The sequence below is a fragment of the Aspergillus tubingensis genome (genome assembly GCF_013340325.1).
Source record: "Aspergillus tubingensis WU-2223L DNA, scaffold_8, whole genome shotgun sequence".
In the NCBI taxonomy this organism is placed as follows: domain Eukaryota; kingdom Fungi; phylum Ascomycota; class Eurotiomycetes; order Eurotiales; family Aspergillaceae; genus Aspergillus; species Aspergillus tubingensis.
In genome coordinates, this window is record NW_023336282.1 from 4,794,590 (window position 1) to 4,809,427 (window position 14,838).

Here is a 14,838-nt window from a genome sequence, read left to right on the forward strand (position 1 = left end):
ATCTGGATGACATTTAGCATAGTCCTTCTGCCTCTCTTACTCTGTACTTGGATGTTTGAAATCCCTGTAAATGTATACTAAAACATGGCACACATGAAGGACCGTTGACCAACTGAACGTACCACAGTTAGCTAACTAGGAAATCCCGTCCACCACCATAGCAAGTAGTACCACACTACCATACTGTACCCAAAACATCACAACAACAAGACACGTCCAACAGCCCTCCAGCTCCGATCCTCCCCAAAGTTTGCTTATTGGCAACACTATCGATTATCACCTGCATGTCATGTGCATAACATGTCATAAACCAAGACGCGACGCCGATCCATGTTCGTTCGTCCGTTCGTTCGTATCCATGATCTACGATCATAGAACGAGAACCACCCCCAGCCAAACCTTCTGTACAGGAAGTGGGGAAATGGATTCGATTCGACTCGTAACATCCTCAACCATGAATACGTGCCTCAATATAGGATATATCACATGCCATTATTGTCTCTCTATCCCTGGTACTGGGAGGTCATTACTATGCTAGTACTAGTACTAGTTGTAGTAGTTGGGGTTAAGCGAGCTACACTAATTATTAAGTAATACTGTATAGCTGCTGCATGTATGTATGTATGTTTGTGACTGCAGGATGAAATATGCCCGATTGCCATGGTTATTTCAAACCTGTCTTGCATGTTGGGTGGTTACGATAGGTTCGGATGTTGATGTGCGGTGTAGGGGGGTGTTGTGTGTGAGTGTGAGGCAGAAGCAGGAGTAGGTGTGTGTGTGTGAGTAAGTACTGTGTAGCCTCATGATTTACTCCGAGTCGGGTTTCTGGCTCCCTTGCTCTGTGCACTGGTTTAATCATGGGAGATGCAGGGTTGGTGGTGGTGGTGTTTCATTGGGTTTGGGTTATTTATAGAAGGGTAAGTGATATCTTGATTTGGGGAGGGTGAATCCCAGAGAAGGAAATACTTATACAACCCCCTTTTGATGGAAGTAACATTTGGACGTAAATTTGGAGAGATGAATGAAATTCGGATCGACTGGACTCAAATACTATCTCTTTCGTAGTAGTGCTAGAACCAACCGGCAACTTCCTATGGTGTGACGCCAGCTTCCAGACCGTTGGGCGAAGCAGCAATGATTGGCTGAGGAAGGAAAAGCCTTGACTGCAACTTACGGCATACGATGTTATTCCGGCCCCGACACAACAGAGTCAGTGTCCATTATGGGTATTAGTCGGTGGTATTCTTCCCCCCTGACTGCTTGCCGTCCCGCCCGTTACGCGGTTACGCATGGGAAATACAGGCTAGTCCGCTTTTGCTTTGCTCCTCCCGAAGGAGAGAGGTGTTGTTGTCCCGTGCGGTGCCAGCAACCTTTTCTTTTCCTGCCGGTTCCATAGCTTACCTACCAGCTGCTTCTTACGCCCGATTATCTGTATGTCGTTCAAGACAGGTGGGTTGGGCTTGCGTATAAATGGCCATCGGATGATACTTGCAGGTCCCAGATGATTCGCACCGGACACACAAAGCAGCATCCTTCCAACTAATAATAGCCCACCCGCAGCGGATCTGTCTTGGAAAGCAAACCTGGGAGTGGTTGCCGTCGACCCAAGGTCCGGTAGATTGAGCACTGTGCAGGACACACGGGTCAGGAGTTCAATTTATCAGGCCTTCCTGATTGTACAGCTCCAAAAACCTCGCCCTCCCAAAGTGGAATTTTCCCATTCCCGGATGCGCATCCTATTAGATAGTAGATAGTCAATGGCTCCAGGGTTGGTTGGTTGGTTGGATTCGTTCCCCACGATCTTACTGACTTCGTACTGTAGTACACCTGACCCCCCGGGGAGAATGGTTTCGCATCTCTTATTAAGCTAGTGGTGTCCAAAAGATCTCGAGGGAGTTTAAGTTTGACTTTGGGGGATTTTCTTATTGCTTTTTTTATTCGTTATGGACATGTCCGGTAAGAAAATAAAAAATCACTGGTCCTGTTGCTAAGGTTGTAGGTAAGTACAGTAGTGACAGTTAAAATACTCCAGGGTAATTAGTTCGCAATGAAGTTCCGAGTAAAATAATGATGACTATGGAGCCGTTGTAATTCGGAATGTCGCGGTTCTAGATAAATGTCGGAGGGTGTAAACAATAGGTAACGCTGGGAAAGAACTCCAATTGATCATAGATAGAGAGGATGAAAAAGTGTCATATTTGAAAACCAAACGGTGTGCAATCAAACCGTCCATTGGGGAAAATAAAATAAAAGTGGGCGACAGGACAGCAGGACTAAAAGGATTGATTAACTAGTTAGCCTTCCCATACAGTCAGTCAGTAAGTTAGGTTAGTTTAGTTTTGGAGCAAAGTAGAGAGAAGAGAAACCAGAGCCCCCTTTCTTTCTCGGACAGGGCCACCAAACAGTCTGGCTCCAACGACTAAACCACACCCCCATCACTCCGCAGGTCCCAATCGCTCTCCCTCTTTCCCCTGTTCCCTCAGTACGTATTCACTTCTCTCTTTCATCGTCCTTTTCATTTCTTCTCCCCGACTTTTGTTTTTTTCCTGTTTCGTTTCGCATCATCTCCTCCACACCCTGCTTTTTTAGCTGTGTTTTTGAGATCCTCCTTGGGTTCCAGCTATAATCCCATCCCCTTGGCTCGTTATTGAACTGAACCTCACCCTTTTACCGGTGAATAATAGTATCCAGGTACGCAGGCTGGCTCCTCTATTTTCTGGCCCCCCTCCCCTCCTCCTCCCTACCTTCTCTTCTGCATCCCCACGGACCATACGTGGAATACGGTTATCCTCCACGTTGCTGCTTCGATTATTGCGGCTTCCAGACCTTCCCCTTGACTGCTTCCTGCAAGGACTTTGTCGCTAACGAAGAAGGTACTACCTGTTCAGGGGAACTTCCTCATCGACGCTCGCTACCACCTGCTTCCTCTACGCTCGCTTCCCATATTACCTGCACACCCTTCACTTCCACAATGGGTAAGCTTGTCGCCCTGTACCCTTCCTTTCCTTATCAACCTGCGATTTGAAAGAAACAACCCCCCTTTTCTACCTGCCACCAATTCCTCCCTATCGTGTCCGAAACCCGGCATCCTAGCGCGTTGTGATACCACCATGGCACGTTCCAGGAACCGAAGTGCGGATGGTCGCTCTCAAGGAGATTCGGAAGCTCCTCCAAGCTTCCTCCAGAAGAGCTCGCAGAGACCGAAGCGCCATTCGTTTTCGCCTGCCCTCGATCGCTTGTCTTCCGAAAGTGAAAGACAGGATGATGAACCAGTTGCTGACTCTGCTTCGCACAATGTAGCTACACCACCCCCTGCACCGGTTGCCAATGGCACGCCCGTTTCGTCCTCTCCCCCCAGCAGCAAGCCCAGTTCGCCCTTCGTTGAGCGCAGTAACCCAATGGGCGCGGGAAACGCTCAGACCGTGAGCTCCAAGGACCCCAAGGCTGTTGCTCAAGCTGCTACGGATATGAAGAATGTCGTTCGCCGGAAGCTGACCGGCTACGTTGGTTTTGCCAACCTGCCCAACCAATGGCACCGTAAGAGTGTCCGCAAGGGATTCAACTTCAACGTGATGGTTGTTGGTAAGTGCCCAACAGGCGGAACCACGCAGAGCTGCAATTTGTTCAATCTAATACGCCACTAGGTGAGTCCGGCCTCGGAAAGTCGACTCTCGTGAACACACTCTTCAACGCCTCGCTCTACCCTCCTAAGGAACGCACCGGCCCCAGCCACGACATCATCCCCAAGACCGTTTCTATCCAATCTATCAGCTCCGATATTGAAGAGAACGGTGTCCGTCTCCGCCTGACCGTGGTGGACACCCCCGGATTCGGTGATTTTGTGAACAACGACGACTCGTGGCGCCCGATTGTGGAGAACATCGAACAGAGATACGATGCCTACCTGGAGGCCGAGAACAAGGTCAACAGAACCAACATTGTCGACAACCGCATCCACGCTTGCGTCTACTTCATCCAGCCCACTGGTCACTCCTTGAAGCCCCTCGACATCGAAGTCATGCGCAGGTTGCACACCAAGGTCAACCTGATCCCTGTGATCGCCAAGGCTGACACCTTGACGGACGAGGAGATTGTGGACTTCAAGAAGAGGGTAGGTTGACCCCTGATTCCATTCCTTTTGTATAGTATGCTGATGCAATCACTCTCAGATCTTGGCCGATATCCAGCACCACTCCATTCAGATCTTCGAAGGGCCCCGCTATGAGCTTGACGACGAGGAGACTATTGCCGAGAACCAGGAGATCATGTCCAAGGTCCCGTTCGCTGTCGTCGGTGCCAACTCCGAGGTCACGACCCCTGATGGCCGGAAAGTGCGCGGTAGAAGCTACCCTTGGGGTATCATCGAAGTCGACAACGAGGAACACTGCGACTTTGTCAAGCTGCGCCAGATGCTGATCCGCACCCACATGGAGGAGCTCAAGGAACACACCAACAACTCTCTGTACGAGAACTACCGCTCCGACAAGCTTACCCAGATGGGCGTGGCCCAGGACCCAAGCGTCTTCAAGGAGGTCAACCCCGCTGTCAAGCAAGAGGAGGAGCGTGCCCTCCACGAGCAGAAGCTCGCCAAGATGGAGGCAGAGATGAAGATGGTCTTCCAACAGAAGGTCGCAGAGAAGGAGAGCAAGCTGAAACAGAGCGAAGACGAACTATACGCCCGACATCGCGAGATGAAGGACCAACTGGAACGGCAACGTCTGGAGCTGGACGAGAAGAAGGCGCGCCTCGAAAGCGGGAGGCCAATCGAAAAGGAGCCGAAGCGAAAGGGATTCTCGCTTCGTTAGACGCACGCACGCATGACTGGTACCCCGATGCCTTTGCCAAGGGACTTACATCAAGGACCACCGAGGTTACGGGTGGTCGTCGGAGGCACTCAGGTGGTTTTATGTTGATTTCTCCACGACTCCCGATTGACCGCACGCTCTTTCTAACCCGCCGCCTCTTTTCTCTTGTGTTTATTTGTTCTCACCCCCACACTCCCTCAAACCTCTACTTTTCTCGTATCTGCTTCCAGTAATGACTCTATTATCGACCGGGTGGACCGCAGAAGAAAAGACAGCCTTTGTTTCTTTTTTCTCTTCTTCAGCCGAAACCAACCACCAGTTGGGGCTTGACTAGGAGATGTGGCCGGAACACCGGAGCTGAATCCAGCTTGGTGATAATGTCTGGATGCTCCCGTGCTTCTGGTCGTGGAATCGCAAGACGACGCACGGGGTGACGGCCTGGAAGACCGCTTTGGGTTCGGAATTCACTGCTTCATGTCCACCATTCGCTTCTTGTTATGTACTTTTGCCTACGCTATACCTTGTTCCCGTCCGATTTCCTATTCCCCGTTGTGGCCTGGTACTCCTACTTTTTATTCGTCTTCGGTACACTTTTTTATTTTTTTTGCCTCCTTTACACCATTTTAGTGAGATCACCCACCCCTGACCATCTTTTTATTTTCTGGACGTTTTTCCTTGTTCCTCTGCTGTTTCTGTGCGCTAGTTGTCAATCTGAAGTGTTATTGAAGAGCGAACGATACGATAATGGAAGCGGGAGGTGTATGAGCGAAGAAAGCAAGACGAAGCTGGAGGTGCTTCGATCGGTTGTGATGTATTGTTCCATGGCCATCTGGGTGCGACAGCAGCAGAGCTCATTCGACGAAAGGCGTATTCAGTAAGAAGCGTGTAGGGTGGATATATGCCTACTGTGATATAGTAATTTCAATTTCAAAACAATCGAGCAGTATCCAGCTCACCACCTAGAAATGTGGGTGGGGGCAGCTTTGTCGCTCACGATGATTCCCCCTATCTGCTCGTATCAAAAATGGGATATCAGAGTATCGTCTGTAGTTGCTCATGTTTTGGATACTGCTGGATGCTTCTTGAGGAATCGATTTTGCTAAGCATAAAAGCCCTCAGTGACCGGAAGATCAAATCAGTAGAATCAATCAATAATCCGGATACCAGCCAACAATTACCCAGAATAGAATTGCACACGACCTGGGGAAGAGCTCGCCTGGATCATGACATCGATAAGCTTTTTTCCACCGACGGTTGTGTTGCATCATTGCGGGCGGGCGACGTCACGGGAGTGCGGCTGATGCTCGAACGAACCAGTTGACCGAGCGAGACTACTAGGCTGAGTAGGACTAAAAGTAGTAGCTTCTTCCCTCAGCTGGCAACTTACTCTCTCCAACTTGCACCAGAACCGCCGTTCGTTCCCTTCAAGGCCAAAACCCACCGCCGTCCCCGCCCAGCCTCCCTTCCCAAGTGGATATCCATCTGCTTCCACCGCTCAATTAGTTTCCCCGATATTCTTTCTTCGTTCCTTCTCCTCCTTTTCCCTTTTCCCTCCTCATCTACTATTGCTGTTGGCTGCTCCATTGCCGCACCGCCGTTCCACTCCCCGGTATCTCGGCCCTTTCTTACTACTAACCAACGACCCTCCCTACATTCCTGCTTCTTCATCCGACTTCCCGAGACAAGCGATCGCAATGGCCCCTGCTCCGCCCGCTAATCTGCCTCTGCCTGAGAGACTCAAGGCTTTGGCTCAAACACTGCAGTATGTGTCGCATGTCCCGGAACTGACGGCTGGTACTGACGAGGTCTCCTCTACTTAGATTTGCTTGGTTCGCTGGGTAGGTTATAGCTCCGCCCTATTTCGCACTGTCTGTTCTTTTTGGCGACGTTGCATCATACAATAAAACCGCGGTCTTGGGCCTGTCCAGCAGGACTTGCCCACCGCACCATCCTTCAGCAGCTCTCGCTTTGAACGGTCGGACCGAGCATATTCGCTAACGCATCATAGGCATGTGACGCTGCTCCTTTCGGTTTTCCGCTATGTTTTGTCCTACATTACGTTCAACTATTACTCCTCGTCGGCGCAGGTAGCTTACCGCCTTGCGTTTGTTTCCGCTGCCGCGACATACGGAATTGTGGTGTACAAGGGACACATTGCCCGTGGCCGTCTCCAGGGCAGTGTTCCCAACATTGCGCTGAAGCTGGCTGGTGATGAAAATGTCCAGTACCTCGGTAAGTGATGGCGATCAAATAGCGAAGACAATGATACTGATAAGCGTAACTAGGTATGGCTTTGGTCTGGCTCTACTCGCGCCAGATCCCGTTGGCCCTGCTTCCTTTCAGCGTCTACTCCATCTTCCATGTTGCGACTTACACTCGTGCCCACCTGATTCCCACCATTCAGGGTCCCGCCCCGGGTGCCCCGGCCTCTCCCGCTTCTCCTAGCGGTCCTAAGCCCGCCGCCAGACCTTCTCCCTTGGCCGATACCATTGGACGGTTCGTCAAGCAGTACTATGACGCCAGCATGCACCTGGTCGCACAGCTGGAGATGTCTCTCCTCTTCCGCTTGGCCGTCGGCATCCTCACCTTCTCCAAGGGTAGCTTTGTGCTGTTCTTCTTCTACCTGGCCTTTTTCCGCGCCAGATACTCCCAGAGCTCCTTTGTGCAGCAGGCGGTCCGCCACTTCATCGCGAGAGTCGATGCTTCGGTTTCTCACCAGAGCACCCCCCCTGCGGTTCGCCAGGGTTGGGAGTCTTTCAAGGCTGCCGTGGGCCAGGCCTACGAGGCTACGGATCTCAACCGTATGAGCTCCGGTGCTGCGAAGAAGCCCCAATAGAGGGCCATCAGGATTGGTTCAGGACGTTCAGGATTACAACGGAATTGGTGAACTGCCCCGTGATTCTACGTGCATAGGATTTTTGGGAGCCGTTTGTTCTGGACACCGATCATTGAGACTGATGTGCCAGTAATGAATCTCCATGGCCAGCGATGTCGCCCTGGCCGAGGAGCACGGCCCTTTGATGAACAATGAAGGTTGTGAATAGTGGAGGCGAGACGAAGTGAGATTTGGGAGTAGCATCCGGGATGGTACTCTTAATTGCTCGGGGGAAGAACGCGGAGGAAGGTTACGTGAAATGTCTCAGCAAGTTTTTTCTGTCCTTGAATACGTCTCATTGTTATATATTCCAATGCGACAGTATAATGTTAGTGGCTGTCGTACTCTGCCTTCCCACCGGATTATGAGGGATTAGTAGGATGGGAAGTAGCCTATGGAGAGCGTCGGCGTCCGGCGGGTCCGATTAGACTTCCGATCGAGCGCGGAATTGTGATGCAGTGGCCACGGCTCAGTCAGCGCGTAAGCAACGCAGCGATAGGCGGATTGCCCGGCGGAAGCTTTAAGAGATAGATGCCTGAGGCTGCGATTCTAACTCGGACGGCGGAGAAAACAGGAAACCGACCGAAATTTTGGGGCCTCCCGGACGCTGGCGATGATGCCCGAAAGATCTTTTTTTATCATCGAGAGGTGCGATGCTCCCAACTCCCCTCTCCCGACCAGTGTTGGCAACATAAATTCCCCCGAATTCGCCTTTTCTTTCGCCTTGCTCTACGCCCAACTCCTCTCGACTGTCATCCCATTCTTGTCCGGGGTGGCGTCCTTCCGTTAAACCACAGTCGCTCGCCGCATCCCAACCCCCGTGGTCTGGTCCGCACCACGATCCGGTGGGTTGCGGTATCCTTGCAATGAGCTTGACCTCGCGCGTCTTGGGCCTGTTCACGACGACAGAGACACCGTCTACCGATCCCCCTTCTCCTGCGTCGGCCTCTCAGTTCCCCAATGTTGCTCCCGCTAGCAGCGACCATGTCTTTCATTCCGCCGGTCCGATAAGCGCATCCAGCGACCATAATGCTCAGAAGGCTACGTCCCTTGCGGACGAGGAGGAGCCTCGGCCTCCCTATCTACATGTATGTTTGTTGCTCTCATGGAGTGCGACTGTTTGCCAAGCTTTGTCTTGATTGGATATAACCTCAGCTGTATTCTGACCATCGTTGCTTGGATAGGCTATGCTGGCTGGAGGTACCGGAGGTACCTGCGGTGACATGCTCATGCATTCGTTAGATACGGTGAAGACTCGACAGCAAGGCGATCCCCACTTCCCTCCGAAATATACCTCTATGACCTCGTCGTATGCGACCATTTATCGACAAGAGGGATTCTTCCGTGGTCTGTACGGTGGTGTGACGCCGGCGCTGTTTGGGTCTTTCCCTGGAACAGTCATCTTCTTTGGTGTCTACGAGTTCACCAAGCGGAAGATGATCGACTCTGGGATCAACCCCAATATTGCGTACCTGTCTGGAGGTAAGGGTGTTTGCTGCTTCGCCATGGGTGGGCGATACTAACTCGATCGCCGCTAGGTTTCTTCGCCGACTTGGCTGCCTCCATCGTATACGTTCCCTCCGAGGTTTTGAAGACGCGGCTGCAGCTGCAGGGACGCTACAACAACCCGCATTTCAACTCGGGATACAACTACCGCTCGACCACGGATGCTCTACGCACGATTGTTCGCCAGGAGGGTTTCTCTGCCCTCTTCTACGGATACCGGGCGACCATCTATCGTGACCTTCCCTTCTCGGCCCTGCAGTTCGCATTCTACGAGCAAGAACAACGGTTGGCAAAGGAATGGGTGGGCTCGCGAGACATTGGACTGCCTTTGGAAATTATGACCGCGGTTACGGCTGGTGGAATGGCAGGTGTGATGACTTGCCCGATGGACGTTGTCAAGACGCGGATCCAGACGCAGCAGAACCCGGAAAGCCTGAGCTCGACCAAGTCGGCGGGTGAACCTGCGTCGACGAAGGAGAGCCCGCGCCAGCATACGTCATCGCACACGACGTCCACCCTGCGCACCCACTCGCGACCCATCTCGACGTCTGGAGCATCGACGTCGGTCGCGCCGCCCGGGGCTCCCCGTCTGGATACCTCGTCTTTCTTCACTGGCTTGAAGATGATCTACCAGACCGAGGGCATTGCGGGGTGGTTCCGCGGAGTCGGACCCCGCGGAGTGTGGACCAGCATTCAAAGTGGAACAATGCTGGTCATGTACCAGTACCTTTTGAAGAAACTGGAAGCTTACCAGGGGGTGGAAGACCTGAGCCCTTTGTGAGGGTAAGCTTCTAACTTGCATTGAAGATTTGGCATCTGCGAGCCGATAGTGAGATTACTATCAGCGGGTGTCTGGGACACACGGTGGAGTGTCCGCTGTAGATAAAAAGAAAAGAGCGCACCACAACCGGAGCATGAGCATGAGCATGAGCATGAGCATGAGCATGAGCATTATAGACGGCTATGTTGGAAGGGCGACCGGACGGGAGTGGTATGATTTTTACTTTGTTCTTTCTTGTTTTCTTTCTTTTCGGCTTCTTGTCTTCTAATTATTGGATTCCCATTCCCCTCCCGTCGTTTTCCCCGCATGTTGAGAGCTTGCATGATTGCATGATCGGGTGGTTGTGGTTCAGGGCGCGCATTTTGTTTATAGGAGGAAGGACATCATCTCATGTACGGATACTTTTACATTGATAGACATTAGACAAGGGCTGGTAATGAAGCATTGTATATTATTCTTCAAGAGAGAGAAGAGAGTTCGAGCAGAACCAGAGATAATTACTAGACTGGCAGCAACAACAATAACAAAGCGATCGACAAAGAGAAACCCGCCAGTTGCCGAGGGGCGCGAATGAGAAAAAGTAAACAAAAGCCGGATGCGGTCAGAGCAGCAGCCGGACTGGATTGGCTCCTCCGCCGCTGTGACCTCACGAGATGCTCGCTGAACTGCGACTGATTCACTCCCTCTCTTAGTCTGGCTCTGGTTACTACTCGCTGGTACTACTACTCCTCTCCTGTTCGCCTGTCTCTTGTTTACTACCTTACCTTGTTTACCTTTCCCACCACTACTACTACTACTACTTACTTCCTTCTTCCTCCCTCCCTACTTATCTTTCCCTATCTATATACCCTTATACTATCTACCCACCCACCTATCTTTATCCCTTGCACTTGTGCCACTGGTCGCATGGTCTAACGTGGATCCCGTACCCGCGCGAATCGTCATGCCTACCGGATTGCCTTATTTGCAGAAACTGCGCAAGCCCCAACTTGCAGAATGGGCTGAGCTCACTGACCTCCAGGAGTAAGCAGCTCCCTATGTCCATGATGACTGGCGTTGCGCCGTGCCGCGCGCGCACACACACATCCTCTCTCTCTCTCTTCTAACAAAGCAAAAGCTATGAGGACCTCACCAAACCAGACCTCGCTGCCGCTCTAGACAGCCATCTCCAAGCCAATGAGTCCATCTTCAAAACCGACGCGCGTCTGGCCGATTACTACCGGCGACTGTCCCAATCCCCGCGCGTGTACTCCCCCACCAAGAGAGCCCCCAAGGTCGAGGCCTCTCCAACGCCGGATGAAGCTCCTCGATCTGTGCGCCGCAGGCAGGTGAAGGCCAAGGTGGAGCGCGAGCCTACGTATGATACCCCGCGCGCGATAGTTTTTCACTGTCGCGACTATTTCGCTAACTTCCCACAGAGAAGAATCCGAGCCCCAAACCCCCGGACAGGTAGTGGGCGTGCAGCCGCCAACGATGTCATCGCTGGTGTCGGAGCTACCGCCCTCGCCGGCCGTGGTTACCGACGTGATTGATCGCCAGACAGCCGCGTGGGGCAAGTCCGTTAGCGAACTGTGGTCGGAAACGGGTGTGCACGAGCGTACCGAGTCGCTCCGCTCCAACCTTAGCAGCGTCAAGGCCTTTGGCACGTTGATATTATCGGTCGAAGCCCTTAACGTGTTGCGGGCTGTTGTGCCCTGGAATTACGTGGGCACTGTTCCTATGCCCCCGTGGACGCATCTCTCGGACTTGAAGATTGCCATTCCGGACATTTTCATTCTAGTCGAAGGGCATTTCTGGGCTGTCGTCTCGCTGTGGGCGTTGATCAGTGCGGCGCTGCCCTTTACTGTCGCGTACTTTTTCAATCTGAGCTTGCAGGCCGCGCAGGCTGGGTCGCAGGTTCGTCGCGGTCGCGCTGGTGTGCATGCGAGCTTCGATCCGTTGAGCTTCTATATTGCCAAGGCGGTTATCACGTATTTGGTCTACACGGAGCAGTTCACCTTCTGGGGTGCTTATCAGGGGTTGACGATTGATCGGTTGGAGGGGTCTGTTCCTTGGGGATTGAATGGGGCGTTGGCGGGGAGTGCTATTGGAGTGATTGGGACATTGTATGAGGCGATTCTGAGAAAGTGATGTATAGTTGGCAGCGGCAGTGGTGAATGGACAGAGTACAGATGATGAGGGTTAGAGGTATGATTGGGGTGTTGACTGATTATTCTTGACTTTTGGCTTCGTTTTGGTTTCTTCTATCTATGTTATTTTGGTTGTTTCGGGTCAGGGCGTATCAGCGGACTGGACTGCTGTTACTGCTATGCTTTTGAGGGCGATGGGCGCTGTAGTATTGCTTGATATGTTTAAGTCTAAATGTTAGGATGAATGAATACCAACATCTATACCAGCCACCAATCCAACCTATCCAACCACATAAAATAATCTAAGAAGATGATGATGATGATGAACGTTTAAACCTCCCCGCCAACTCCACCGTAAACAACACCGCTCCCCCAGCACTAACCTCCACCTCCTCCGCCCGAATATGATTACTCGTACTAATCTGGCCCCCGATCTCCGTTTCCCAGGATTCCACATCCCACTGGAATCCTTTCGTCGTGATCCTTTCCATCCCGGAGAGTGGGATAATGCCGACGTTTTCTTCCAGTAGATACTCTTCCCCTTCCCCGGAAGAAGAGATAGAAAGATCAGCCCTCTTTACCCCAGGAGTACGAATCACATTCTTCCCCGGATGTAAGATGAACGTGATACTTTCTTCCGAGACGAGATATAATGCACCCTCATTCCCCCCTTCCTTCCTATCCCCTTCGGTAGAAGAAGAAGAAGGAATAGTAGAGTTAGAATACAAATGATGTATCTGCGAGAATGCCTGATCGACGCGGCCGCCGAGACCGCCGAGGATTAGTATTGAGAGACTGTCACTTTCTTTGTATTGTTGGTGGGTGGTGGATGATGATGAGGAGGATAAGATTTCGGCAGTGTTGGCGCGAATATACCGCAATGCTTTGGTGAAATCGGTGCTGTAGTCGTCGTGGTGGTAGATCACGTTTACACCGTGCGACTCGTAGTGGGACTTTATTGTTGGGTGGATGGAGTCCAGGTCGCCGATTATGGTGGTGGGGTGCTGTTTCATATATTAATATCGTGTAGAGAGTGAGAGGTATTGATGTTATGGGTGGAGGGGTAAGTAGTTATTGTGTAATACTACTGTGTAGTAGAGTATAGGAAGCTATACTTTACTAGTATTCTCCATTTATATATAGTATATAGCATGGATATGAACCTGGGTATGAAAGGGTATACACATACATCTACATCCTCTCTCCCCCGCGCTTTCATCATCTCGTAGAAGTGGTTGGCGCCGCCGTCGGCGCAGACGGTTGTTAGTGCTATCTTCTTTTCAGTATTTATCTTCCGGTATAGCATCTGTATATAGAGTGTGGTATATACCATGCTGTTGTAAAACATCATATGCTCTCTCGTTGATTGGATGGTTGAGGATGAGCAGGGCGTAGGGACTCGAGGGAAGGCCTTCTTCCGTTCGGAAGAATTGGGTTGGGTCCCAGGTCATTAGCCTTGTAGTTGCCATGGGTAGATGGGTGGGTATATGAGTAGATTCAAGAGTGGATATATGAAGATGAATAGATTTACTATTGTTAGTAGTAGGTAGTTATGTTACTAGGAAGTGGAAGATAAGATATGGTGGGGTGAGAGGGAGGGGTGTGTTTTGGGTCCCGCGAAAATTTGGTAGAGTTCGGTGATAACAACTTTCCCCGTTCATAGGAGTGTCCTTGGGGTTCTGATGCTGATATAGTTTCTTGATTATTAGATTAGGTACTAAATGCGCACGCGATCACTACTACCCCTCAGTGATCTTCTATCATGGATGACTAAATACTTTCAGGGAGGGTATTGGTGGTGTGCTTGCATATCATTCAGTCATAGCATCATCAACTACTTACAAAGTACTATATGTGAGAATAGATAGAATTGAACAGAACATTGCATCAATACTCACACTCCTCCAACCTCATCATTATCTCTAAATGTCCATACTCCGCCGCCCACACAAACGGCGTCTTCATAAACGAATCCACTGAATGTGCATTCACCTCCTCGCGATCCAACAGCAACTCCACAATCCTCCTACTCCCAGCCTCTGCCGCATAAGACAGTGGTGATCGCGCCGTCTCATCACTCCACTCCGCATCAACATCCTCATCCGCGAGCAGCAACCGCACAATCGCCTCATTCCGATACTCTGCTGCATACGATAATGCTGTTCGCCGGAAAATATCCACTTCATTTGGCCGAACGTTCCTGTTCGCCAGTAAGATCTTCACTAACCCCTCGTCCTGCTTCTTGGCTGCCCACACCAGCGGCGTGAAGTAGAAGTAGTCCAGCATGTAGCTGTTGAAATCGCCCCGCTCGAGCAGCAGCTTGACGAGCCAGTGGTTCCCGTACTGGGCTGCGCATACTAAGGGGATCTTCCAGTTGTTGTTCTGCACGTTGACGTCTAGGTCTTTCTTGCTGAAGAGAGCCCGCGCGAGTTGTCGCGATGGACCTTGGTCTTTGGCCAGGATGTGCAGCAGAGTGTCTCCGTTGGCTTCTCGCGTCATGAGCTGCTTGGAGGATAGTCGATGGATGAGCTCGGGGGCAGAGAAGAGGAGCATGTATTGCTCGACTGGTCTGCAGAGACCGAAGAGGAGGAGCAGGATCTCCAGTGGGACTTGAGCGGGGATGCTGACTGTGAAGCATTAGTGATTGTCAATGTGGATTCATCCCGTAGTGTTAAAGCCATACTAGGTGCCATCATCTTCTGTCCAGTATACATCTTCATGTCTTGTGTACTGTGTAACCTG

The 14,838-nt window shown here is 51.4% G+C and overlaps 6 protein-coding genes across 6 annotated transcripts; 4 read left to right on the top strand and 2 right to left on the bottom strand.

Moving 5' to 3' along the window:
- Positions 1 to 2,047: 2,047 nt before the first annotated feature.
- Positions 2,048 to 4,805, top strand: aspB (septin AspB; the record flags this gene model as incomplete). Its single annotated transcript, XM_035502983.1, has 7 exons — positions 2,048 to 2,059; positions 2,447 to 2,482; positions 2,685 to 2,691; positions 2,889 to 2,975; positions 3,301 to 3,582; positions 3,645 to 4,111; positions 4,170 to 4,805. The coding sequence occupies 7 exons, from the start codon at positions 2,048 to 2,050 to the stop codon at positions 4,803 to 4,805; spliced, it is 1,527 nt and encodes a 508-aa protein (XP_035358876.1).
- Positions 4,806 to 6,499: 1,694 nt separating this feature from the next.
- Positions 6,500 to 7,641, top strand: AtWU_07875 (uncharacterized protein; the record flags this gene model as incomplete). Its single annotated transcript, XM_035502984.1, has 4 exons — positions 6,500 to 6,567; positions 6,626 to 6,643; positions 6,814 to 7,037; positions 7,091 to 7,641. 4 exons carry the CDS (start codon positions 6,500 to 6,502, stop codon positions 7,639 to 7,641), a joined length of 861 nt encoding a protein of 286 aa, XP_035358877.1.
- A 905-nt stretch (positions 7,642 to 8,546) lies between these two features.
- Positions 8,547 to 9,967, top strand: AtWU_07876 (putative mitochondrial carrier protein; the record flags this gene model as incomplete). Its single annotated transcript, XM_035502985.1, has 3 exons — positions 8,547 to 8,768; positions 8,865 to 9,162; positions 9,219 to 9,967. 3 exons carry the CDS (start codon positions 8,547 to 8,549, stop codon positions 9,965 to 9,967), a joined length of 1,269 nt encoding a protein of 422 aa, XP_035358878.1.
- Positions 9,968 to 10,910: 943 nt separating this feature from the next.
- AtWU_07877 (uncharacterized protein) lies at positions 10,911 to 12,097 on the top strand (the record flags this gene model as incomplete). Its single annotated transcript, XM_035502986.1, has 3 exons — positions 10,911 to 10,990; positions 11,085 to 11,324; positions 11,386 to 12,097. The coding sequence occupies 3 exons, from the start codon at positions 10,911 to 10,913 to the stop codon at positions 12,095 to 12,097; spliced, it is 1,032 nt and encodes a 343-aa protein (XP_035358879.1).
- A 301-nt stretch (positions 12,098 to 12,398) lies between these two features.
- Positions 12,399 to 13,565, bottom strand: AtWU_07878 (thiamine diphosphokinase; the record flags this gene model as incomplete). Its single annotated transcript, XM_035502987.1, has 3 exons — positions 12,399 to 13,100; positions 13,286 to 13,365; positions 13,427 to 13,565. 3 exons carry the CDS (start codon positions 13,563 to 13,565, stop codon positions 12,399 to 12,401), a joined length of 921 nt encoding a protein of 306 aa, XP_035358880.1.
- Positions 13,566 to 13,983: 418 nt separating this feature from the next.
- Positions 13,984 to 14,810, bottom strand: AtWU_07879 (ankyrin repeat domain-containing protein; the record flags this gene model as incomplete). The annotated part of the gene is made up of 2 exons (XM_035502988.1): positions 13,984 to 14,723; positions 14,780 to 14,810. 2 exons carry the CDS (start codon positions 14,808 to 14,810, stop codon positions 13,984 to 13,986), a joined length of 771 nt encoding a protein of 256 aa, XP_035358881.1.
- Positions 14,811 to 14,838: the final 28 nt, after the last annotated feature.